Source organism: Yarrowia lipolytica, chromosome 1F (genome assembly GCF_001761485.1).
Source record: "Yarrowia lipolytica chromosome 1F, complete sequence".
NCBI classification, from domain to species: Eukaryota; Fungi; Ascomycota; class Dipodascomycetes; order Dipodascales; genus Yarrowia; species Yarrowia lipolytica.
In genome coordinates this window covers 3,130,563-3,153,898 of record NC_090775.1, presented here as the reverse complement: position 1 = coordinate 3,153,898, position 23,336 = coordinate 3,130,563, and the positions used below count along the sequence as shown (strand labels likewise).

The 23,336-nt window shown below is 46.6% G+C and overlaps 10 protein-coding genes, 2 non-coding genes and 1 pseudogene across 12 annotated transcripts; 8 read left to right on the top strand and 5 right to left on the bottom strand.

Annotated features, from left to right (window-relative positions):
- Nucleotides 1-699: 699 nt before the first annotated feature.
- On the top strand, nt 700-1,140 carry YALI1_F31531g (60S ribosomal protein eL20; the record flags this gene model as incomplete). Its single annotated transcript, XM_505817.3, has 1 exon — nt 700-1,140. One exon carries the CDS (start codon nt 700-702, stop codon nt 1,138-1,140), a length of 441 nt encoding a protein of 146 aa, XP_505817.2.
- Nucleotides 1,141-2,664: 1,524 nt separating this feature from the next.
- YALI1_F31512g (uncharacterized protein) lies at nt 2,665-4,008 on the top strand (the record flags this gene model as incomplete). Its single annotated transcript, XM_505816.3, has 1 exon — nt 2,665-4,008. The coding sequence occupies one exon, from the start codon at nt 2,665-2,667 to the stop codon at nt 4,006-4,008; it is 1,344 nt and encodes a 447-aa protein (XP_505816.2).
- Nucleotides 4,009-4,563: 555 nt separating this feature from the next.
- On the top strand, nt 4,564-4,950 carry YALI1_F31493g (uncharacterized protein; the record flags this gene model as incomplete). Its single annotated transcript, XM_505815.3, has 1 exon — nt 4,564-4,950. One exon carries the CDS (start codon nt 4,564-4,566, stop codon nt 4,948-4,950), a length of 387 nt encoding a protein of 128 aa, XP_505815.3.
- A 650-nt stretch (nt 4,951-5,600) lies between these two features.
- YALI1_F31482g (uncharacterized protein) lies at nt 5,601-6,212 on the top strand (the record flags this gene model as incomplete). Its single annotated transcript, XM_505814.3, has 1 exon — nt 5,601-6,212. The coding sequence occupies one exon, from the start codon at nt 5,601-5,603 to the stop codon at nt 6,210-6,212; it is 612 nt and encodes a 203-aa protein (XP_505814.3).
- A 96-nt stretch (nt 6,213-6,308) lies between these two features.
- YALI1_F31463g (uncharacterized protein) lies at nt 6,309-7,586 on the bottom strand (the record flags this gene model as incomplete). Its single annotated transcript, XM_505813.3, has 1 exon — nt 6,309-7,586. One exon carries the CDS (start codon nt 7,584-7,586, stop codon nt 6,309-6,311), a length of 1,278 nt encoding a protein of 425 aa, XP_505813.1.
- A 1,880-nt stretch (nt 7,587-9,466) lies between these two features.
- On the bottom strand, nt 9,467-9,934 carry YALI1_F31439g (uncharacterized protein; the record flags this gene model as incomplete). Its single annotated transcript, XM_505812.3, has 2 exons — nt 9,467-9,754; nt 9,911-9,934. The coding sequence occupies 2 exons, from the start codon at nt 9,932-9,934 to the stop codon at nt 9,467-9,469; spliced, it is 312 nt and encodes a 103-aa protein (XP_505812.1).
- A 326-nt stretch (nt 9,935-10,260) lies between these two features.
- YALI1_F31432g (uncharacterized protein) lies at nt 10,261-10,641 on the bottom strand (the record flags this gene model as incomplete). The annotated part of the gene is made up of 1 exon (XM_505811.3): nt 10,261-10,641. One exon carries the CDS (start codon nt 10,639-10,641, stop codon nt 10,261-10,263), a length of 381 nt encoding a protein of 126 aa, XP_505811.1.
- A 917-nt stretch (nt 10,642-11,558) lies between these two features.
- On the bottom strand, nt 11,559-12,257 carry YALI1_F31416g (uncharacterized protein; the record flags this gene model as incomplete). Its single annotated transcript, XM_505810.1, has 1 exon — nt 11,559-12,257. The coding sequence occupies one exon, from the start codon at nt 12,255-12,257 to the stop codon at nt 11,559-11,561; it is 699 nt and encodes a 232-aa protein (XP_505810.1).
- A 1,076-nt stretch (nt 12,258-13,333) lies between these two features.
- Nucleotides 13,334-14,392, top strand: YALI1_F31405g (uncharacterized protein; the record flags this gene model as incomplete). Its single annotated transcript, XM_505809.3, has 1 exon — nt 13,334-14,392. The coding sequence occupies one exon, from the start codon at nt 13,334-13,336 to the stop codon at nt 14,390-14,392; it is 1,059 nt and encodes a 352-aa protein (XP_505809.1).
- Nucleotides 14,393-15,753: 1,361 nt separating this feature from the next.
- On the top strand, nt 15,754-17,376 carry YALI1_F31381g (uncharacterized protein; the record flags this gene model as incomplete). The annotated part of the gene is made up of 1 exon (XM_505807.3): nt 15,754-17,376. The coding sequence occupies one exon, from the start codon at nt 15,754-15,756 to the stop codon at nt 17,374-17,376; it is 1,623 nt and encodes a 540-aa protein (XP_505807.1).
- A 354-nt stretch (nt 17,377-17,730) lies between these two features.
- On the top strand, nt 17,731-17,854 carry YALI1_F31361r. The gene has a single exon (XR_002432171.3). It is a non-coding gene; the product is annotated as a 5S ribosomal RNA (ribosomal RNA).
- An 86-nt stretch (nt 17,855-17,940) lies between these two features.
- On the top strand, nt 17,941-18,015 carry YALI1_F31359g (Compare to YALI0F23881g, Misc non-coding, no similarity possibly noncoding; annotated as a pseudogene).
- A 236-nt stretch (nt 18,016-18,251) lies between these two features.
- YALI1_F31353r lies at nt 18,252-18,519 on the bottom strand. Its single transcript, XR_011031488.1, has one exon. It is a non-coding gene; the product is annotated as a YALI1_F31353p (small nucleolar RNA).
- Between the last annotated feature and the right edge of the window lie 4,817 nt (nt 18,520-23,336).

The window sequence follows — 23,336 nt, the reverse complement described above, 5'->3', positions numbered from 1 at the left end:
GCTTCTTCACTGTTAATTACGGCTCATGCGACTGGAGTTATATTCACTCTTTCTGTTCACGTGACTTTACTCAAAGTAGTTGCAGTATTGGTTTACAGACAGCACCAAGTGGGAGTACAGGTGGGAGTACAGTAAGGTACGATAAGTAATCGTAACAGAAACTTATAAAAGCAAATAGCTAAACTTGGAATAAAACGAGAAAGAAACTGAAATGAAAACATGTAGATATTGTTCCGCCCTCATCAACGATATACCAAACCAATGATTTCATTATTTCCTTGCCCATCCACCAATCACCCAAACCTTACTACTTCCTCCCAACGGTTACCCTACTTTGTGACTGCTTTCTGATTTAGGAAACCCCCTCAACATCACGTGCATTCCCGATTTGGGTTTTTTTCACTCATACCTGCTGTTGTACAAGGTCTGTTACTTTCTACTTTCGACAGCATCACAAAAAAAGTGAGTACGGAACGACGACACTGTGAATAATGAGGGTGGAATAATGGAAGCGACATGACCAATGTGATTATCGAGACATGGAGGATGTCATTATAATGGGTTGGATAATGTTGTCTCCGCACGACCAGACAAGGGTATCCTCAATACAATACTAACTCAGTGGGTCGACTCAACGAATACCAGGTTATTGGCCGAAAGCTGCCTACCGAGGCTGCTCCCGAGCAGAAGCTCTACCGAATGCGAATTTTCGCCCCCAACGAGGTTGTCGCCAAGTCTCGATTCTGGTACTTCCTGACCCAGCTCAAGAAGGTCAAGAAGTCCACCGGTGAGATTGTTGCCATCAACAAGATCTCCGAGAAGACCCCCACTAAGGTCAAGAACTTCGGCATCTGGATCCGATACGATTCCCGATCCGGCACTCACAACATGTACAAGGAGTACCGAGACGTTTCTCGAACCAACGCCGTTGAGATGCTCTACCAGGACATGGCTGCCCGACACCGATCTCGATTCCGATCTATCCACGTCCTCAAGGTCGTTGAGCTCGAGTCCGAGGAGGACGTCAAGCGACAGTACGTCAAGCAGCTGCTTGCCCCCGATCTCAAGTTCCCTCTGCCCCACCGAGTCCAGAAGAGCCGAAACATCTTTGCTTCCAAGCGACCTTCTACCTTCTACTAAGCGCATACCACGTAACAAAGGTATAAAGGAAAAAAATGTATTATTGCACAAAATTTGGAGACGTTTGTAGAGAATTTATTGGTTATGAGAGAGCGATTGTATTCTTAGAACTTGTAAGTGGGTGATGTGTCTGAGATCTTGTTTATCTCTCACTGTATGAATAAACGCACAAACAGATTTCGGAGACTGGAATATCATAATAGCTGTTTCAGACTGTATGACGCTCCGAATGGTCATTTCAAGACTTTGAAAATCCTCATCAGTGAGTCTGGTGTACAAGTATGTGTAGGAACAAACAAAAAGAGCCTGGTTTGCACAGACAGTTGAGACAGACAGCAACAGACACAACAAACATTAGATTATAACAGGTGAAAACGAGTTTTAATCTGTTTGAATTGTTATGGATATTGGATCTCAGGAGTGGAGGTCATACCTATACTTCTGTCTTGAAAGCTTCATGGTACTCAATCAAATTACGACTATAAGTGCAAGTACACTACGAGTACAAGTACTGTACCCGTAGCTACATATCTATGAACAGTACGAGTTCAAAAAGAAAGCAACTTCCATTAATATATTTCCGTCCAGTCACCAACACAGATAGCTTGATTAATGTCTTCATTCCGATGATCTCTGCCATGTTTTAAGGACATTTTGACTCTACCAGTCTGTCAGTCGACCGAATCTAGGAAGAGGTCTGGAAGGGTGGTTTTGAAGGATTCCATGGTCATTCCTTCATACCTCTGACGGCAACTCAAGTTACACACGGGTAGAGTATGGTGCTGCTGTAGTATGTACTCAGATCAACATGTTCTTTACCCAGCTCATAGGAGCTATACCTGTCTGCTTCTACCAGTCTACTTGTACCATGATACTCAGTTCATTTGTAGCCCCAGAGACGGCTAGGGGTTTGCAAGTACAAGTAGCTCTCTTGGGCGCGATATGGTTTATTTCTTTTTTTTCCTTACACATCCCACTTGGCTTACATGGTCTGAACCATAGTCATATATAAACATTGACGATGTATTCGGGACTTGTAGATGCAAAAATACGAGTACTTGCTACAATCCTCGGTTATTACCTGTTACTGTATCAAGTGCACCCTATTTTATATTTTATTTCGTATTGTACCATTTTAGCCATGCTAGTTTACCAAGTGGCGAACGCACCAGCTGTACAAGTACATACAGTAGTCTCGGTGTGCAGAAAATGACATTCATATAATGCTGAGGATCGAACAGCTACTTTCAGTCCATTCGGATCAATGCTAGCCGTTCACCACTAGTGGTGCACTTGCTACATACGCACGTGTTTCGCCATCACAAGCAGCACCTGTAAAAGCATGTGCAGATTTGTAGGGCAAGCCATGATGGGGGTATTAAAAGTGATATAACTGTCGAAAAACAAATGAAAGCTACACGAAGCAACTCAACTATTCGAAACTATTATTTTAGTCAGTTTTTCCCTCACTCAAAATCTCTATAAAACGCGTCAGATAACTCCCACCCATGCATTGCCCTGGACATGGCGATAACCTTTGGAGGATTGGGGGACACGCATGACAAGGTGTTTAACACAGCACACCACTACACAACAAGCACATCTGACACAATGACCGACAAGAAACAGACGACAGACGACGTCCTGTCCATGCTGGACTCTCTAGAGTCCGAGGCCAAGAGCGACAAGACTAGCAAGACCTCCAAGAGCGACAAGAAGGAGACTTCCACAGACTCTTCCAAGGCTGCTGACAAGAAGACTGATGCCAAGGACGACGATGATATCCTTGGGTTCCTCGATTCACTGGCCAAGAACCCCAAGGCGACTCCCGCCACCAAGGCTGGCATCGAGATGGTGAAGAGCGAGGTCCAGAGTGGCAACATGAGCATTGAGGATGCCGTCAAGAGCGTCAAGGAGGAAGAGCCTGTTAAGAAGGAGACTGCTGACGACTCTGACGTCGACCACGCTGCTTCTGCTGCCCCCGTGGATGCCGGAGCCGCCATTGGAGCTGCTCTGTCCTGGTGGAATAGAAACAAGGATGGCATTTGGGACACGGCATCTGCGGCAGTCAAGCAGGCCGAAGCCAAGGTCAAGGAGCTGCAGGAGCTTACCAACCAGGAGGTTGAGGCCGCCGAGCGGGGCGAAAGCAAGCCTGCCATCACTGTGGCTGGGCTCACCGAGATGCTCAAGAAACAGTCGTTATTCTCGACCGTTCTGGACACCATTGCTCCTCCCATTTCGCGACACGAGCAGCTCAAGATCCATGTGTTCCACGACCTCGTCGGCTACCCCGCCATCGATACAATTGTCTACAATGTCTTTTCCAAGGTGATGCAGCAGGTGGAGGGCGGAGGAGAGCTCAAGCTGGTGGTGCAGAAGGGTAAGGAGCGTCACCGACGAGGATCAGACGCCTCCGTTACCCGGGACCTCAACACCTTTGTGGGAACCGCCCAGCAGGCTGAAAAGCTCGCCATGGCCACTCTGGAAGAGTACACCAAAAAGGACGCCAAGCCCGAGCCGTCTCCCGAAGATGACCCTGAGGTTTCAATCCCCGAAGAGGAGCCCACTATCCGAGTGTCCTCCATCTTTGTGTCCATCCAGCCGTTTGTGGACGAAAACAAGTTCCAGTTTGCCGTTCGAGTGGCTGACCCTGACCACGATTTCGGAACCACCATCAATTCTCAGGCATTCCCCTCCCAGTGGGCCCAATGGCTCGACGAGAAGGAGAACCCTCATGCTGAGAAGGGTGTCGATACTCGGGACTGGGTGGTTGACTGGATCGAGGAGGGTCTTGGTCTGACCATTGGTGTGGGTGCTCAGGAGTACGTCATGAGCCGAATGGGTATCAAACTGGAGACTAAGAAGTAAGATCCTACGAAGAGTGATGAAGTTTGCGAAGGACAACAACCTCCTGAGCGGCGGTAATTAGTATATAATGAAGTGTGTAGATGTTTCAAACTGTGAGAGTGAGGGTAGCAGGACTGGTAAGAAGAGAGACGAGTCAAAAGATCCACCCTGAGGATTATTAAAAGAGTAAATATGTCCACAAGTACAGTTTCGTATATATACCGGTGCTATACTCTGTAATCATGCGTCTGTAGTTGTAGCACTGTGCGAATACGATACAAGTATCTTTTCAGGCATATCGTTCAGGCAATTGTATGGCCTCACTGTATACAGCACAGTTCAGAAAGGATTCCACCATCCTACTTAAAAGCTGAAAGACATGAATTGACTAAAAAAAGAGACAAATTAGAACAACTTGTACTCCTCGGAATCCTCCCATAACTCTTGTATTTCTCCACATAGGATACCTCTAACATCACTACAGGTCTTCTACACGACAAGGTTCAGACCTGCACCTCCTGCACGTCATCCAGCAGTGTGAAACCAACCTCCTACGACGCACCAAACGACATTAAAATGACAACCAACGACAGCCACGACAAACTGGTGGCACCCATGGCTCCAATGACACCTCTTCTACCCACAGAGGCCGAAAAGGCCGAATTTGTGACCCCTATGGAGATTGGTATCGAGCTGCAGAGCCAGCTGGAAGAACTCCAGAAGAAGCTGGCAGTGATGGAAGGCGAGCTCGGGACGCGAATCGAGTCGTTTGAACACACGCTCCTGTCGATCGAAAACGCCATCAAGGAAGAAGGGCCAAGTGGCGGCTCCACCACGGCTCTTGGCGTGAATGGAAGTGGAACCAGCAGTGCAGAAGACGAAGATATCTTTTCCGACGCTGCCGAAGACGACAAGGGCTTTCCCCACCCCGATGAGAGCCCCATTCCTGGCTTTACTCAATAGATACGACACGACAGCAGTGCGGAAGTGAGTTGCTAGTGACAGGTGCTGGATCAGTTCTCACAGCCAGTACAACTCACACCAACGGTATCGAACTCCTAACAAGACAGCCACACAGTTACACAACCAGTGTGGCTTCACAGTCACCATGAGAACACCATCAACTGTGCGACTCAAAAGCCGTAGACAACTGTTTTAGGACAATCATGACTGAGTATCCACAACTCGATTCCAACACATCAGCATCCCTATATATAGGTCATTACAAAATTGCATCTGAAGCTGATTGACGTAAGCCAGACAGAGAAGACGTGAATTCTTCTGAGTGATCGACCAGTTTCATACTTCTATCTTCGGTGTAGCGTGTACCACTATCAACTCCACAGTCAGGACGTCACATACTACGGTAGACAAGACACTTTAAATAAAGCACCTTTCATTTGCCCTTACATCCACTTGGCTTTGCCTTCATGCCTAGTCCTACACAGACCGAAGATACGCCTCATATCCCAGACAGGCAGTTCTGCTTCAGTTTCACTTGCTTGACACTACAACATCCATACCACGCTCAACGTCCATGCTGACACTGATACAGCATCAACGTAGCCACTGACCGAGCCTTTACACCAGCGACACATATCTTTTTATTGTTGATGCACACATCATCTGAATTACCTGATCCATACTATTCGATACCATTGGCACACAATTATTCGATACCAGTCCTCCGATTGCACCAACATTCCAAACGCCATACAAGTTGCTGTGATATCCCCGTGATGAAGTCCAATGTTCCTGCGATACCGTCTGAAACAGACACCCCTTCCAACAGGACGTCACTCCACGAAGTGGTGGTCAATCTAGTGCTCATGAGAGAACACGCTGTTGACACAATTCGACTGACCCGGATCAGAGTCGACGCCTTGGGACAAGAACTCACACACACGACACGCGAATCCAACGGCCATCTCACGTGCGAGCAGCTTTCCGCATTTGAAGACAAAATGGAGACGCTACAAACCCAGCTTCTCAAGGCCCAGCAGGTCCAGGCGCTCACCAGCCACTTCCTCGATGTCGTCATCAGATGGCCCAGTAGCAATCTGGACATGCGTACCATTCGTAAAGAGGCTCGCATGCGTCTCCAGGCGAGGTTGGAGATGGATGACGATGGGCGAAGAAGAAACGACGATTACGACTCGTTTCCAAGCGACCCAGAAACGGCCATGTCTAGTCTCATGTCTTTGCTGACAAAAATGGCCGTCTAGAACAAAACCTATGATGAAAGTGTCATCTTCACCTTATAATATATGTCATCACATCTATTCTATATATATCTATACTATTCTTATAATAGCTCCTCTTCACTGTTTGAACTTCTGGTAGTTGTTGTGGATCATGTACAAGATCATGACGACAAACACAGCAAAGACGTAGAAGGCCATATTGAAAGCCGACTTATAACAGTTGACGCCCTCATAGCAAACGTCGCCCTTGGAATGCGAGTCAAACACCTTTCCAAAGGTGGTGGTGAAAAAGTACGCCGAAAACACCGCCGAAGAACCGGAATAACCCCAGTTTTGCGAAAAGTACGTCATTCCAAACATCTCGGCAATGATAGTAGGGTAGACTCCGTAACAGAAGCCGTAGGAAAGACCAAAGGACAACGACACCATCCACAGAAAAGAGATTTCAGTGACAACAGTAGCCAGAAAGCTTCCTACTAGACCAAGAGCCAGAGAGATGAAGATCATCCACAGACGAGAGTATTGGTAGCGGGTAAGCACATCGGAAATAGATCCTGAGAGAAGGCGTCCACAGAAACTTAGCAAAGAAATCATAGCGACATGGAACGACTGGACCCCTGAAGTTTCGACGTCGGGACCCACAAGGGCTCGAATGACGTATCCACAGCCGTAGATGTACATCTGGCCACACCCAGCGATACATCCGATGATGAGAAAATGTTTCCAGAAGTCGATGCTTTTGAACAATGAGACTCCATAGATGTCTACACTTTCACAGGAGGAAGATGAGCATCCGTCGTCAAGCAGAGCTTCATCTTCCGCGTGTGAAACAGCCGGAATGACTCGCACAAAGGGCACCAGAACCAGTGAGAGCGACGAGGTGAGTACTGTCAGTAGTATCAAGAAGCCCTGAGTGTTACCAGGGAAGAAGATACCTGCTATAGTGGAGAACAAGAAGGCTGAGAGTCCAAAAGCCGCTAGCGGGATCGAACTTGCGGTTCCTCTGTTTTCGGGATAGTTCAACGCACACACCTTGATACTGGCCACAAAGGACATTCCTGAGCCGAAACCTGCGGCCATGAGTGCCAGGGCACATAGAAGCACACTTTCAATGGACTTGATGTAGCACAAAGTAATGAGAGAATATCCGAGCATCAGAAACACGCCACCCAACACAATCGGAGTGGTGGTTCCGTATTTGTCAATAATGATTCCTGCTGCGATACCCAGAAGCGATACTCCGACGGTGCCGCAAAGACCGATGATCTGCGACTCTGACGCGTTGAAGTGTAATCGAGTGGCCAATTGAGGAGCATAGGCCGAGTACACATACATGGTTCCGCAGCCTGAGGCCACCAGGAACGAGCACAGAAGCGCCAGTTTTCTGGAGTCCATGCTGAGGCGGTATAACCGGGACGATTTCTCGGGAGAAGGGTGCCTTTCGGTGGGTTGCAACTCTAGCGTTGCCGGGCTGGTTGAGTTAGGTATGGTTGTGGACGGCGAGTACGTACGGGAAGTGTTTGTACTGGTAGAGAGGATCTCTGTCCTGGTGGGGGTGATATTGATTTGGTAGTTTTGTGGTGTTTTAAAAGCGGTCGTAGCGGTCTAGTGAGATGCAAGGCTCGTGAAGTTGAGGAAATGTGCTCTGTTAGGGTCGAATAGCACACGCTAGGAATCTGTGTACTCCTGACTCTGTTACTGGCAGTGTAGTAGAGAGAATGAATTCTATGAAATTGTCCACTCACGATAACACTTTTAACTTCAGGTACATGCCAAGCAAGCTAAGTTAAGACGGATTCCGATGGGGCAGGTGCACAAGAAGAAGGGTGGGGTTGGCCTGCGAGGTGGTAGAGATGAGATAAATAATTTGATGGATTTATGAGGTGTTTCTCAACATCTCGATATAATTTTCTCCCCTCTGAATATCTTACAATATCCTGTATCAAGGGTGGGCATGGTTCAACTTGACTGCATTCTTCCTGTGCATGTCCACCATGGCTGGGGGCATATACATCTTATCGTGTGTGGGAGTGGTTGGGAGAACTTCCATGTGTGGGTTGACCACAAGCAGGTGGATTTAATCGGAAAGCTGGAAATATTTGAATGAAATCGGTGAAATTACAAATAAGGGAGAAGTCATGGGAAAATAATCAGGTGTATTGGGAAAAAATTCAAACTGGTTATAGAATCATCCGAACGCGCAATACATACTACACAATCATGACTAAGACTTAGAATGCCCGGTAAATGTCGGAACATGAAGATTGAGTGGCTTGAGTGACTTGTTAGAAGCCAGAAGTTACAGTATTTATCAGTGGTTCAATCTGTGCAAAGGGGTCTAAATATTAGGCGTGAATGTAATCCGTATGACAGTGGCTGCTGATAAGGTGGGCTTGAATATCACAATAAGGAAGCAGGCAAAAGATCAGACTCTCGGTCACAGCACAGCGCGTTATTCCGTTGCTCAGTCATTGTTAGTCTCAGTACTGTAAGTATAAACGACTGGATTTTCTCAGAGCTTTCAACAAAAATATGCAGAAAAAAACAGGAAATTATAGCGAGCTGATTGTCCCTTAAATTCGTACAGTGGAGATTTATCTTGATAGAGTACACAGTGGAGGTGGTTACAAAAACAGTATGTCATAGGAAAAGTCATCTTCGGAGCATCCGACGAGCTACGTCCTCGAATACTTGTACCAACAGCAACAATTACGCCTGATCGCCAAGTAGGATCTGGTCAGTAGCGATGTATGTATGAGTACGAGCGTACCAGTATTAAACCGCAAACCGTACAATGCGAATTACAGTACATGCTATCACTGTGAAGAAAGGACAGGTGTTTCTAAGAAACACGACACACTTTTCTAGCACATGAACTTCATCGAAAAGTTTCGTAGAACGCCATTTAGTGATACAAGTGTCTTATCCTGAGGTCAAATGTGCTACGATACAATTCTCTCGTGTCTAATCGAAGGTCCAACCAGTAACCCGAGTGTACTAGGAAAACATAACACTACGGTACGATACAGTCTTAAGATAACCCTTTGGAACCTCTCACGACTGGAACTATTGTAACTCTGGGGTGACGTTCATCATACATCTACCAAGGAGGCAACATACTACACGCATCCTCTGCAAGACTTGGTACAACAATAGAAACACCTGTACCACAGGCACACCAATCGATCTCTCACCATCCCATGTTGTGTGTCATCCAAAAATACCATTAAATACATTCATTTTTCCGTCTCTTCCGCAATCGTTCTGTCTCACGACTACTTTCGCTTTCGCTTCTTGTCCTTCTTCTTGAGAGCCATGCCGGCTTTCATTACGTCCGTGTACTGTTTCCAGAACTCGTCGAGATTAGAAGGGTCCACCTCGGTGGTCAGCTTGGTCTTCTTTCCTCCAGTGGTGTAAGCCACTCGGATCAGTAGAGGGTACTCCTTTGAAGGCTCTTCGGGCTCCACGTTGGCGGGACTGAGTCTTTTTTGTGTGAAATAAAGGGAGTGCTTCTTCTCCTTCTTGGAAATGCCGTCGAAAGCGTCCTTGAGCGACGAGATGAACTGTGTTAGCTGTGGGTAGTGAGATATTGATGGCCTCTGATCGTTTCATTCATGGGTTTGTGTCACAAGTTCTAGCCGATTGGATCAGCCCAAAGCCCTCCTGGTTCAAGAGCAATCAAGAGCAATCCCTTAATCGTCCTCTAAAATCGTACTCACCTCTGTGTTGGTCAGTCTCGACATTCTGCGATGATGTTGTTGGTCTAGTTTGATTTCCAGGTAAAGGCATGGAGAGATCAAAAACCTTATTTCACATCCCGACTTGTGTTAGTAAGCTTGTACTGTACCCAAGAGATCTCTACAGTACAGTACAAGAAATGTACAGAGCAGTATGAGTAGAACGTACAGTCTACTTAAAAGATACAGAGCTACCACAATTACTTGGTTCCTTCTTTCTTAAATCATCAAAAAAACAATTCCTATCTTACAGTGTTGTAGGTACATATGTCTGTACAAAAGTAGCGCGGTTATCGTGTTTGTTGGTGTAAAAATGCATATTGTTGTAACGATTAGTTCTTCTTGGGTCGTGGCTTTCGCTCGTACGCATTGGGAGAAGGGTCTCTGTGTCCTCCGCACTTGCCCTTGTTCTTCTTCTTGGGTTTTCGGGCATTAGGAATATCTCCCTCATCGGATTCGGGTCCAGAATCGTCAGAGCCACACGATTCTTCCTCGGACGACTCGCCAAACTCGGCCGGCGGGTGGTAGATGCAACAGATTTTCGACTTCTTCTTGTCCATGTGTTCGTTGTCCACGACTTCCTCTGTAAATCGAACGTTGGAGTCTTCGTCTTCGGCGGCTCCTCGTACGGTCAGAACACCTGGAGACGCCTCCCGTTCAATCACCTGTGTGCGTGACGACGATGGCTGTGCGGCCTGCTGGTTGTGTGACATTGTGCGTGAGGTGGGTCTGTGTTTTGTGTGGTGTGTGGCAAATGAGTAGGTGGTTATATGACACCATTATCTCAGCGGCAGGAAGAAGTACTCTTCATGCATGATGACATGCGCACCCCCGTTTTGGAGCAATAGAGTTGGGAGCAAGATAGACTGTATGGACGAGAGTAAGGCGGTGGGGCGATCATGTGACCAGGTGAGAGAAATATGAAGAGCACACCTTGGATGTGCTGAGCTGTTTAGCAGATTCATTTTTTCAAATCGAGTAATCGTGGACCATAGCCGCTATTGGAAGGATATTTATGGCATTGCTCTGAGTAATCTAAAAGGGTATTTTAGCTTCTGTACTGTACTTGTTAAAGAGTACAGTATGTACTGTGACATGGAAGTTTTGAGATAATGAGAAGATGTGGTACATACTTACAAGAATGGCAAAGGGGAAGAACCGAAACTGCTGACCGCAGTAGTTATTCATTCGGCTCATGTCCACGAAGCTAACAACGTTGACTATTATACTTGACAAAAGGTTAAGTATGAAATCCACTTTAGTAAAGAAACCAAGAGGCAGTCCTGTCAGTCCTGTGTTCACTGCTGTCGTGCACTACATACTTCAACAAGTGAAGACCGTAACTTTTCCCACGTCCATACAATACGTCGTCTATCAGTCCTATAGGGGAGGAGGTGATCCGGAGTGTATCACTTATCATCTAAGGACTGTACCCCCCAGCTTGTGCTCAAGATGCTATATAAGTGCCGGAGTGGTCGTAGATTTTCTGACTCTACCACAGGCACTTCCACTGCCGCCAGAACACTCCAAGCCCTGTGTCTCTGTAGTCTCAGTTATCCTGATTACTATCTGTCAGAGTCTCTTTTGCCATGGCTCACCATCGTCAGTCAAATTGCTTCGATATTGCTCGCTAATTCTTCCAAGCAATGTCCGATCTGAGAATCCACTTCTCACCCGCCGTCACCTCTCGTCCTTCATGCAACAGGCAGTCCTCTCCATGCTTATGCAGCAGTACACTGCCATTAGTGGGCTGGACCTCGTACGACTTCCCTCCATCCTCGTAGAACATAGTCTGACCTCCCTGGCATTCTGACAAGTACAGTAGCAACGTCCATCGTGTAGTACAGACAGTCGATCCCACCTTGCATCTTACCGCCTCGTCGTAATGCTGATCAAAGAACTGCCCAGGGGTGTATCTGTACATTCGAATGTTGGGGTTGAGTCCAAAGGCCGATTTGAACTCTGACAGCTCCGGATCAGACTCGATAATGGGCTCCAGCTGGTGCCAGAGGTAGTTGCAGATCCCTGTATCTTCCACTGCCCCTCGATCGTTGACCCGAGCAGCATAATCTTTTCGTTTCGTCAGCGGTGTCGTCTCCATCTTAAAAGTGTGTGTGTCGTCGGCGTCCGTCTTAACAATGGTTTGAACCAGATCATTGCAGACTTTGGCGGGTAGAAACCCATGGATCACGTAAATCTGGTCCTTGAGTATCGTCTCAGTGTGGACCTTGTACGACTTGGAGGGGTCATTGTCGAGCAGAGACTTGGGCCAAGGAAAGGCTGTGATTTTTGCTGATTTCGCTGTTGGTTTAGCAGTTCTTTTGGCCATGTTGCACAAGTTTGTAAGGTAAAGAGATCGTGTGATGAGTAACTGGATAACTTTTATGCATGGTCCTGTAAGAAGATTGTGCGTCGTGTTGTAGGGGTAGTACGACCAACTTGTCCGGAGCTATTGTGGTATGTAAAATGACTTAGCATCTTCAACCAAGTAATAAAATGCACAACACTGCCACATTAAAACCATCTTACTTCTCACTTTTATCCAGCAAGTACTGTAGAAATTGTTCTCGTATTTGTATGTACTTGTACTCCTACTTGGAATACTTGTACAGTCCCCTAACAATAAACCACCAATCTACTGTAAATTGCTTACGCGAGATGAACCGTAGTAAAAAGGGGGATATTTAGATTAATCAGCACTGAAAGATAATGAATTTATTATTTGCTAGTCATGTGATCATATGAAGCATGCTGTACTACAGTAACATGTTTTTTTAGAAACGCAAAGAAGCGTTAAGAAGCGTTAAGCGTTATTCGCCTCAACATTCTCTTTGGATGTCAAGCAGAGCAGAAAATCAGGGTGGACGAGCATTTGAGCCACTCCTCTTACAGTACAAAAAATACTGTAGCTATACGATACACAAAAGTGCAGGTATTGAAGAAGATGAAGAATAGTCACACAATGAAAGAAACTGATATATTAGCTATAAACAGCCGTTTCTAATGGTACTGTAGATGACTAATATTTACTGTAATGCGAAGCTCCCCCAGTGGACTATTAAATTAAAAATGATGTTGAAACACCATCGCGCCGTAAGTAGGCCGAGAGTAGCCCAAAACTAGTCCAAAAAAGAAATTGGAAATTGGAAATCAACAAATATATAGACTTTAAACATCCTCAACTCACAAAAACACCCATAAAAACCCCCTGTCACCCTCAATATTGCAACTCTAGTCCCTTACCTTCACCCCATCTTATTGAAGTTTAATACAGAACTCAAAGCCGATTATACCTCCGCTCCGGATAAACCCCAGCTTTTTCCCGATCTGCTTTAGCCCATCTTTTGCATCTCTCTCCCCCAAGTGTTGATCCACGTGTTTACGATCCGCTACAAAACTCACGATATGACTCTTGTGGCATCCGACATTCCTCACAGACGATACAACCCGCTGCGACAATCATGGGTGCTGGTGTCACCTCATCGAGCTAAGCGACCTTGGCAGGGACAGCAAGAAGAGCCCACCAAGGACACGAAGCCCGAGTACGACGACAAGTGCTATCTGTGTCCTCGAAATGCTCGAATCAACGGGGAGATGAACCCGGACTACAAGGACACTTTCGTGTTTGAGAACGACTTCAGTGCTGTTTTTGAGAAAACTGCGGAAGTGGAGAAGGTCGTTGAGGAGGCCCAAAAGGAGCACACAGAGTCTACTGCTCTCGACCTGGACCTTCTGCGAAAAGAAGATGTGTTCGGATACTGTCAGGTTATTTGCTTTTCGCCCAAACACAATGTGACTCTTGCTACAATGACTGTTGAGCAGATCGAAAAGGTGATTGAGACCTGGCAGAAAATGTACACAGAGGCTCAGAGTCGAGGAATCAAGTACTCGCTGATTTTTGAAAACAAGGGAGCTACCATGGGCTGCTCCAACCCTCATGCCCATGGCCAGGTCTGGAACACCAGTATTGTTCCTGAAGAGCCCCAGATGGAGTTTGATTCATTGAAGAAATACAAGGACGAAAAGAACCGTGATCTTCTGGTCGATTACGTCAACTTGGAAATGTCCAAAAACGAACGAATCGTCTACCAGAATGCCTCGTTTCTCGTGGTGGTTCCTTACTGGGCCGTCTGGCCTTTTGAGACCATGATTGTGTCCAAGGAACGGGTTTCTTCCATCAAAAAGCTGACCAAGGAACAAGTCCAGCATCTTGCCGACGCCATCTCGGTGATCACAAAAAAGTACGACAAGCTCTTCAACACCTCTTTCCCCTACTCAATGGGTATTCATCAATCATTTGTGGACGTTGAGAACTGTCCCTACGAGCATCTTCGGCTCCTGTTCTACCCTCCTCTTCTGCGATCTGCCTCCGTCAAGAAGTTCCAGGTCGGATTCGAGATGCTGGGAATGCCGCAGCGAGACATTACTGCCGAAGGGGCTGCCAAGCGGTTGTATGATTTGTAATATCAGTATATAGTGTATAGGACATTTTAGTCGAGATACGGGTACATAGTTGCAGGAGTTGCAAGTACTACAATTGTAAGAATTTGATGGGTTCTTGATTTCTTGATGTACCAGTGTGAGTTACTGTATGAGTACATGCCGTAGTCCAAGATGATCCATTGGTAAATTCCTTTCACGGATCCAAGAAGCTACTGTAGTGACAGAACAGAGGCATTTGCGTAGGAATTCATCATCTGTGAAAGGTTGTGTATATCTATCTTCAGAGTCAAGGATGGCCAGCCACCGCACTTTTAGGAGGATCGACTCAGACGTGTTTAGAGCTGAAACCATTTACTGTAAGACAACGTGGTCTGCTTCCATCAAACCGCACAACCTACCAAGTGCAAATACAAGCAAACGCGATCCACCTCCAGGCAGATACTGCATCATAGATAGCGTGACTCTCACTCCACTCGCGTTGCCTCTTGGCATGACGGGGCTGAGACAGAAATGCAGCCCTGAGACTTGTTTGACAGGGTATGGTGGTGGTTTATTCTAAGATGGTCAAGCAGATTATAGTTCCGAGACAGTCGTCTCTACAGTTGTCACTACTGTGAGCCTACTCGGACAAACGGATCAATGTTAACGCGGATCTCCCTCTGACATCCAATCAACATAAAACAAGTCATCACAATGCACGCGAGCAGCATTCAGTCCAGCAGCTGCGGCCTGTATGTACGGATCGTACTGTATTGGAGGAGCTACGGCGTCCCAAGTAATAAGCGGCGGGTGGAACGGGACGGAACGGCTACGGAGGATAAATCGTGAGCTAAACAAGGAGACAAAAAAAAACTCCAACAAATCGTATAAAATTGTTAAAAAAAACCAGAAAATAATTGATGTTCCCATTCCTCTTAACATCATTCCTCCCGCTATCGAGACTCCCATAAAGTAGGGTTTGTGCACTCTTCCTTTGAGGAGGGCGGATAATTTGGGGGTCACAAAAACTTTTCTGGTGTCGAAATCTTGACCTTAATTAATTTTTTTTTCTCGTTTACAGCGGGTTAACTGTAAAATCCAAAATGCCGTGTGGATAGCAAACTAGAATTGTTTTGCGTAGAGCGCTTTGGCAAGGATATTACTCACGATTAGGGGGGGAAAGACAACTCCACATGGTTCATCACGTGACCAGCTTCATTTTGAGTCAGGTGACCCCCACCTACATCGTCATACACCAAGTAAATCTCTAGTGCAACATTGACTTTTCGGTTAGCGTCGGTGCTTAGTTAGCTTTGTACACAGATACTTGTAAATTGTACTTCGAGTATACACCTTACACGTCTCATTGACACCAACCAACAACATTGACTTCGATCGAACTAATGTCGCTGGACAAAAACCGCCAGATCACGACCTCTGAGTCGTCGTCTGGAAGCAGTGCCGATGAAGGGACCCATATCATGAGAGGCCTGACCAGTACTAGTACTCAGGACGAGACCACTGGTTCCATTTCGGAAGGCAACCTAGAAGCCGAGAAAATCTCGCCGTTTGTGTTTGTGCTGGTTGCCCTGGCCTCCATTTCCGGATTCCTGTTTGGATACGACACGGGCTATGTTTCTGGAGCTCTGGTGGTCATCAAGGAGGATCTTGGACGTGCCCTTTCCAACGGAGATAAGGAGCTGATTACTGCTTCCACGTCCCTGGGAGCTCTCCTTGGAGGAGTTATTGCCGGAGCCATGTGCGACTTCTTTGGCCGAAAGTGGGTTATCACCTTTGCCAATATTCTGTTTCTGGTTGGAGCTGCCATTCAGTGTGGAGCTCACGCCGTGTGGACCATGATCGGAGGCCGATTCGTCATGGGATGGGGCGTGGGTATTGCATCTCTATGTGCTCCTCTGTACATTTCCGAGCTGGCCCCCACTCGAATCCGAGGTCGTCTTGTCGTTCTCAACGTCCTGGCTATCACCGGAGGACAGCTTGTGGCCTACGGAATTGGTGCTGGCATGGCCCACGTGCACCAAGGATGGAGAATTCTAGTTGGTCTGTCTATGGTGCCTGCCTTTGTGCAAATGGTCATCTTTGTGTTCATGCCCGAGACTCCTCGATATCTTGTTCGAAAGAATAAGATTGCTGAGGCCAAGAAGGTGCTGGCCAAGACATATGCCACCGATGACGACAACCTTCTCGACCGAAAGCTCCACGAACTCATGCTCCACAACGCATACAAGGAGTCCGGCCTGTCCACTATGGCGCGAGCTCGAAACACTATGAAGGAACTTTATTGCGTACCCAGCAACTTGCGAGCCCTCATAATTGCTTGTGGACTGCAGGGAATCCAGCAGTTTTGTGGTTTCAACTCGCTCATGTACTTTTCTGCTACCATTTTTGAGGTGGTGGGCTTTGATAACGCCACAGCCGTCTCCATCATCGTTGCTGGAACGAACTTTGTCTTCACCATTGTCGCCTTTATGGTCATTGACCGTATTGGACGACGCCGAATTCTCCTGGGAACCATCTGGGGCATGTCTCTGGGACTCGTTGTCAACGCCATTGCTTTCCACTTCCTTGACAAGCAGAAGGAAAAGAACCCCAACCATGAGCTCGATAAGGAACACATTTCCGGATGGGCATACGTGGTCCTCGTTGCTCAGCTCGTCTACGTCGCCTTCTACGCCACTGGTATCGGTAATGTGCCATGGCAGCAGTCGGAGCTGTTCCCCATCTCCGTCCGAGGTGTTGGAACTGGCATGGCCACTGCCACCAACTGGGCAGGATCGCTCATTGTGTCCTCCACTTTCCTGACCATGTTGGAAAATATCACCCCCACTGGAACATTTTCCTTCTACGCCGGTCTCTGTGCTCTCGGAGAAGTGTTTGTCTTCTTCCTGTATCCCGAGACTTCCGGCATGGATCTGGAGCAGATTCAACAGCTGCTGACGGGAGGTTTCAACATCAAGGAGAGTATGCGGCTGTCTGATGAGGCCAAGAGAGGCTACAAGAAGTAGTCGTGCTTGTACGAGTAGGAACAACGAACATTATTTATTAGTTGCAATAGCGCAAATTGATTGTATACTACTGGTAGATGTGTGATGTAGAAAATTTACAAGTGGTTAATTAGAAGCCACGATCCGAGCTGTTACCGCACAGTTTAGTATTTCTCTATGATGATGTTACTGTATTTAGGATGTCGAGATGTATACACAACCACGCCGGAACTCATAAAAGGCATTGAAGTAGAACATTTCAAATTTCACCCTAATTGTAGGGAATTTTCATCGGGACTTTTTTTATGGACTTTTTTTTTTGGACTCACGTGACTTAATCAGCGTGTCCAATCCACTTTGACCATCCTTGAAACCAGTTGCGGCCATATCCTGGTGAAAAATACGGCTTCCCGTTCCGATCAGCCATAGTCAAGCACCAGAGAGCCCAGTTAGTATTGTAGTGGGGAACCATAACGAGAATCCTGGGGTGCTGCAATTCTTTTACCAAGCGTCAAGCTGAGGCTTTCCCTTTTTTTGCCCTTACATCCCCAGTTCATTCTCCAACCCATAGTTTGCTTCAGTCTGATGTTAGAACACACTTTGGAGATACGAGAGCTACAAGGTAGATCACTGTTGTACGAGTGCTGGAATGTACTGTAGTACAAGAATAGTATATGTGGCTCCAGAGAGAGGACATACATCACTTAGAAGACTCCAATCTCCAATTGATCTCTTTGCTATCGCTCCAGCTCCTACTCTCCCATGCACGAGAGTACAGTAGTAGAAGTATCTTATGGTACATGTTCACACTGTTCATTCACTCTACGATCCAATGTTGCATACACGTACAAATAGTCACGATTCATCTATCTAATAACCAAGAGAAGCCTCTGGAAACTTGTCAGACTGCCATACAAACCCACCCGAAGTCACTCCTCCAGAGAGGCTCAAACAAAGGGACAAGATCATCGCTCCTTGAACGCTTGCGCGCCGGGAATAATAAGATGACTGAGTCACAAGGACAAACAATCAAACAAATGTGTTCTCACTCTGGGGTTTGCAGGTTCTATCTCATCAACCAAGTTTGAATAAGTGGCTTCTTTTAAGAAGTCATGAGAGACATGTCCTATAGAAATGATCCTATGGAATACGTCACTTACAGAAAAGAACTGGGTGTGGGTGTGCCCATGCTTATATAGGTTATCTCGAAACTCTATTCTGGTGGCGGACAGTAATTTTTTTCAATCGTGCAGCAACTTTATTTGACCTGTTTTGTATCTGGGTATAGGGTGAAAATGTAGCTGTTTAAGGGGGTTGGAATGATCTGGGACATCATATATTTTAGCGCTGTCTCTATTGGAGGATGGTCAACATATTGAGAGTTTCCCTGTTTAAACTGGCCCCAAACTAGCCGAATAATAAGTGTTTATATTATCAGCACACCTTGGGTCAAGATGCATACAGTGCGAGAGGATGGAGAGACCCTCAGAATCAGAAATTCTACAGTTTATGAGATAAAAAAGGGTTTAATGAGTTTGTGAGATCATTATCGGCACATTTATTTTTTCTATATTTTTCTAGCTGGTCTGTGTGGCCAGTAAAATCACTTTACTCCGCATTCCTGCGACCGGGTAAACTTCACCCTACATTGTAGTCTCAGGATTACACCACTATCCAACGATAGGGCCCTGTTTTGGTGGTGGTTTTGGTTGGAGACCCGGAGATGGCACAGTATTTTCCGTGCGTACGCTAACCTCGACTCCTACCATGCATGTTCCTTCCATTATTTGTTAGTGAGAATAATGGAAGGAGTTCCCTTACATATCGATACCTGGGTACACTTGTACATATGAGTGGGAGCGGCTGACACAAGTACGTGCTGTACAATTATTTCACAATCACAACCACAATCACAATCAATCAGTCACAATGTCAATCACCTTACCCCTGAGAAGTAAAACAGCCAACCCCTAAGTTGGTTGACTGTCTATCACTCAGAAACACGAATGTGCAAAGTCAAAATACTGTGGCCCTGTTTTTTTTTGGTCTGATCGACGGAGATGTATTTTCAAGCTAACGGAGCCCTTAGGCGGCCTACGAGCGGATAAAACGCATCTACTTGTAGTGAGATCCTCAGTTAGATTTCCGTTTCCGGGCGTTTGAAAACGCTTCTTTTGAGGAGAAGTCCCTGGAAGACGTACTTACCCGGTCTATTCCATTTCCGGGGCGCTCAGAATTCGAACAGGATTCCACTGGCTTCAAAATGCTAAAAAGCGATATTATATTATTCAAACTGGGGGGGTGGTTGTTAGGAGTGTGGTAAAACCCAAACCAGGGCTGTATCAGCATTGGCCAGCCACAAGCGGTATGTGTGTATTTATATAGGTCGGGATGTAACTGATCCACCATCAGACACAAGTCGGGCGATCAAAGACAACCCTTCAACCACACCCACCCAAGTCTCACAGACAAGTCGTCAACTACACAGTCGGTACACACAAGTCGTCAAGCAACATGGCCTGGGGATACGAACAAGATCAGATTGTGGCAAACTACGTGGAGCTCAACATTGGGGAGACGTGCGAAACCTCTGCGGTGACTCTGATGCCCCATCTGCCCGGCCACGAGTTTTCCTTCGTGCTCAAGAGAGTCAAGTATTGGAAGGGTGTGATGTGATCCACACCCAACTACAAAACATCTACAAACACACACAAAACGCAACATTATTTAATATATTCTAACAATTGTTCCATACTGTCCAATTGCACAGTTCGAGTACTGTAGCTACAACATCTACGATACGACATCTGAATGTCACACATCTGGAATTCGCGTGCGGTATACAATGGGGCCAATGGATCCCAAGAGCTTTCGACTGGTCCTGTGTCTCCTACAGTAGTGCATAAAGTGACAGTCCACTTGTGTAGTTGATCTGACCCTTATCACTATGACTACTACTTGTAGGAGGTTTCATCTTCATCGTCGGGACACGCGTCACGTAACATCCCTTTATTATTTTGGGGCCTTTACAGCCGGTTATTATTTCACCGCCGGTCTTTGTGGTTTAGCTCCTCCACAATCTGACACAAATCGACCCCCTAAAGTCTGAGAGTCCCAGGTGCAGACGGATTCCAAAGTCAACCTTGCAGGCGAGCTTAAAAGCCAAAACACTGACAGACAGGCACACATGCATGGAACAAGTGAAGCGTGGCGGAAGAGAAAAGAGAAAAAATTGAGAGGACGAGCAGAATTGAAAAACGGAACAGACAGCTCCGGTGGTCTGAGCACAGTATCAAGAAACGGCAGACAGAGCTACTGTATTTGTAGTAGTGATCGGAAAGAAACACTGGTCCAGCAGCTGCACACCAATCCCCAGCCAACCACGCAACCCCATCCTCTGAAACTGAAACAGGAGCAGATATTTCGACTGGCTATTTTTTTCTCGTTGCAGGTTAGAGCACACTTGTTTCTTTCTATCTCACGTTTCAGCCCACATCTGTGCCTGCTTGTGTGTCTGTAGGTCCGGTCCACTCACAAACAAAGCGCCTTCTGCACGCCAATATTTTTTGAGAACCCGAATAAACTTCTCCCCCTGAGGTTAAGCCCCACATGACAAACGTCAGTATATATATACTCAGTCTGTGACCCATTTGTGTAACGCCCAGTTCTCTCACACCCTCCAACCACCACGCACACGCAACAACCACCATCACCTGCCCCTCTCTGTTACCTGGTACCCACTCCTTTGTGCCAGCAACACCGTCCACCGCATTTCTCGCCACTTGCATTTTGCATCAACCTCTTGGTAATCACCACACACTTTCAAGAACATCTTTTTACTCGAAAAAACATGGCAGTCAAGTGGTCTGACCAACACGACAAGGTCGCCCAGGTGCACGTCAGAACGCACCATCTGTGCCGGTCCATCGACCAGATGGTAGACCATCTGTACAACATGTACCCGGATCTGGATCGAAACGTGATTGAAGTCCACGTGAAGATGTGGGAGGATTACTACAAGAAGGCCTGGTAGCGCTGGCGCGCCGGGATCTATTTATTGCCTGTTCAACGGGCAACTGCTTACGCTGTTATTTATCTTTCTGAATTCGAAATTCCCCTTTGTTCGATGATCGCTGACCAGTCTGTAGAGGGAGGCTGGCTATGAAACAGTCAAATTCAAACCACTGTCACAGACTCCCAGGATGATGTAGTTTCTAAGGGTTCCTGATTTCCCCTGATTTTTTTCTGAATTTATTCGATTAACGAAGATTTATGAAGTCAAAAATCACCTGCCCACCGCTCACCTGATATATCTCTCAGTGGCAAAGGTCTTACCTGCACGGTAGGTTAAACTAGCACAATCGCAACTCAAGAGTCGGTAAACATAAAGCTATTTAGTGTAGGACACAACGACGTTACGTTCGTGTTGCTGAGTTTTGTGCGTCGTTTTGGGGCTGCCCACCATACGGTCGGGTCTGGACCCCTGCCAGCCCTACGCAGGTAGACAGCATAACAATCCAATTGTTTCGCGTTACGCGTTACAAATAGAGTTGATAGCCAGGCACATCTGTTACATCTTGTAAATAGGGTTTGTACTTGACAGCATGGTGTCACACATGGTGGAAATGAATCAGGAGTACATACGTGACGAGAAAAAGCGATGAACCCTTCATGTGAGATTAATGACCCATGCGCAAATGCGCGATTGGCGAGCGAATGTGCGGATATCTTCCGCCACCTGAAACTAGGGGCTGTAGCGGCACTATTTGAAGGCTGTGTAGGGTAGTATTTTATTTGAACACTAGTGGTGTGTCATTGTGACGACGTCAAGTGGCCATTTTCTCCACTACAGTATACATTCTTCCTTTCCCTTGTTGGTTTTGGGTCTTAGAAACCCGCATCCCCTTTCAGGGCACCCGCATAATTATTTGGCCGGATCGGGATAGGCTGCAACCTAATTGGGAGCGAAGGGGTTATCGACATAGAGGGTGGACATATCGAAAAATGAACGCTTGTGACATTTAAATGAGGTATTTAGGGATGAAGATTAGAGGGTCTAAAATTGGAGGCAAAAAAATGAACGACTGTTTTTTTCCACTTTCTTGCTGTTCTGGCGGCTGCGAAAGCTGATACAAATAATATCGCACTATCAGACGATAGTCACACGTCCAAGCGCTGAAAAATGAAACAAGGCCCAACGTAACCTTGTCATTATCTGACTGTACAGCGCTGTTACCAAAAAGGGACAGGTGTGACACTATTTGAGAAGTGCCCAGAGCGGGAGAAACGGCTAAGTAGGTGCCCTTTGCGTCCTTTTCCCACGAGTGAATGCACCCAAACACGAAATGAAACCCTTTACAGGCGGGTGTGCGCACGAACTCTTCATCTATATGCCCTCTGCAGCCAGCAGCAACGATTTCGGAATCTCAAACCGGAACGATCGGCATGTCCAGACCTACAAGTAGGTATTCTGCGTGCTTTGGCAATAATAACCGATCGGAGGTACTGTAGCATGTACGATACAAGGATACACTTGCTTTGACATTGGGATGATCTGCGATGTGAGAGGCCAGAGTGGGGGTCGTCGTTTCCGTTCGATATACGGGGTAGTATTCTGGTCTACATACAAGTATGGTATGGCTGAATAGGGTGACCGATCTACAGTATGTGCAGTACAAGTATCGTAGCAGGGGATGTGAACAAACAGCATATTTCAAATCCCGACCACTTTGTAGCGCTACACTACAAGTACAGTATCAGCTACGTACAGTGGAATCCATGTTGTTTTTTCCGATAGACCGTTGTAACCTACAAGTCGCTTGTACGTATGTACTCCAGCTGCTTCGTAGCTACTCTCAGAGGTGGTGGAGCTGGCTTCTAAAGACGCCTTGTAGACGAGTGTTACTGCTACCCGTGAAGTCGAAGAATGTGCTACATGCGTTTCAAGTGAACTGGGTGTCTTCATTGGTACGTATGTACTG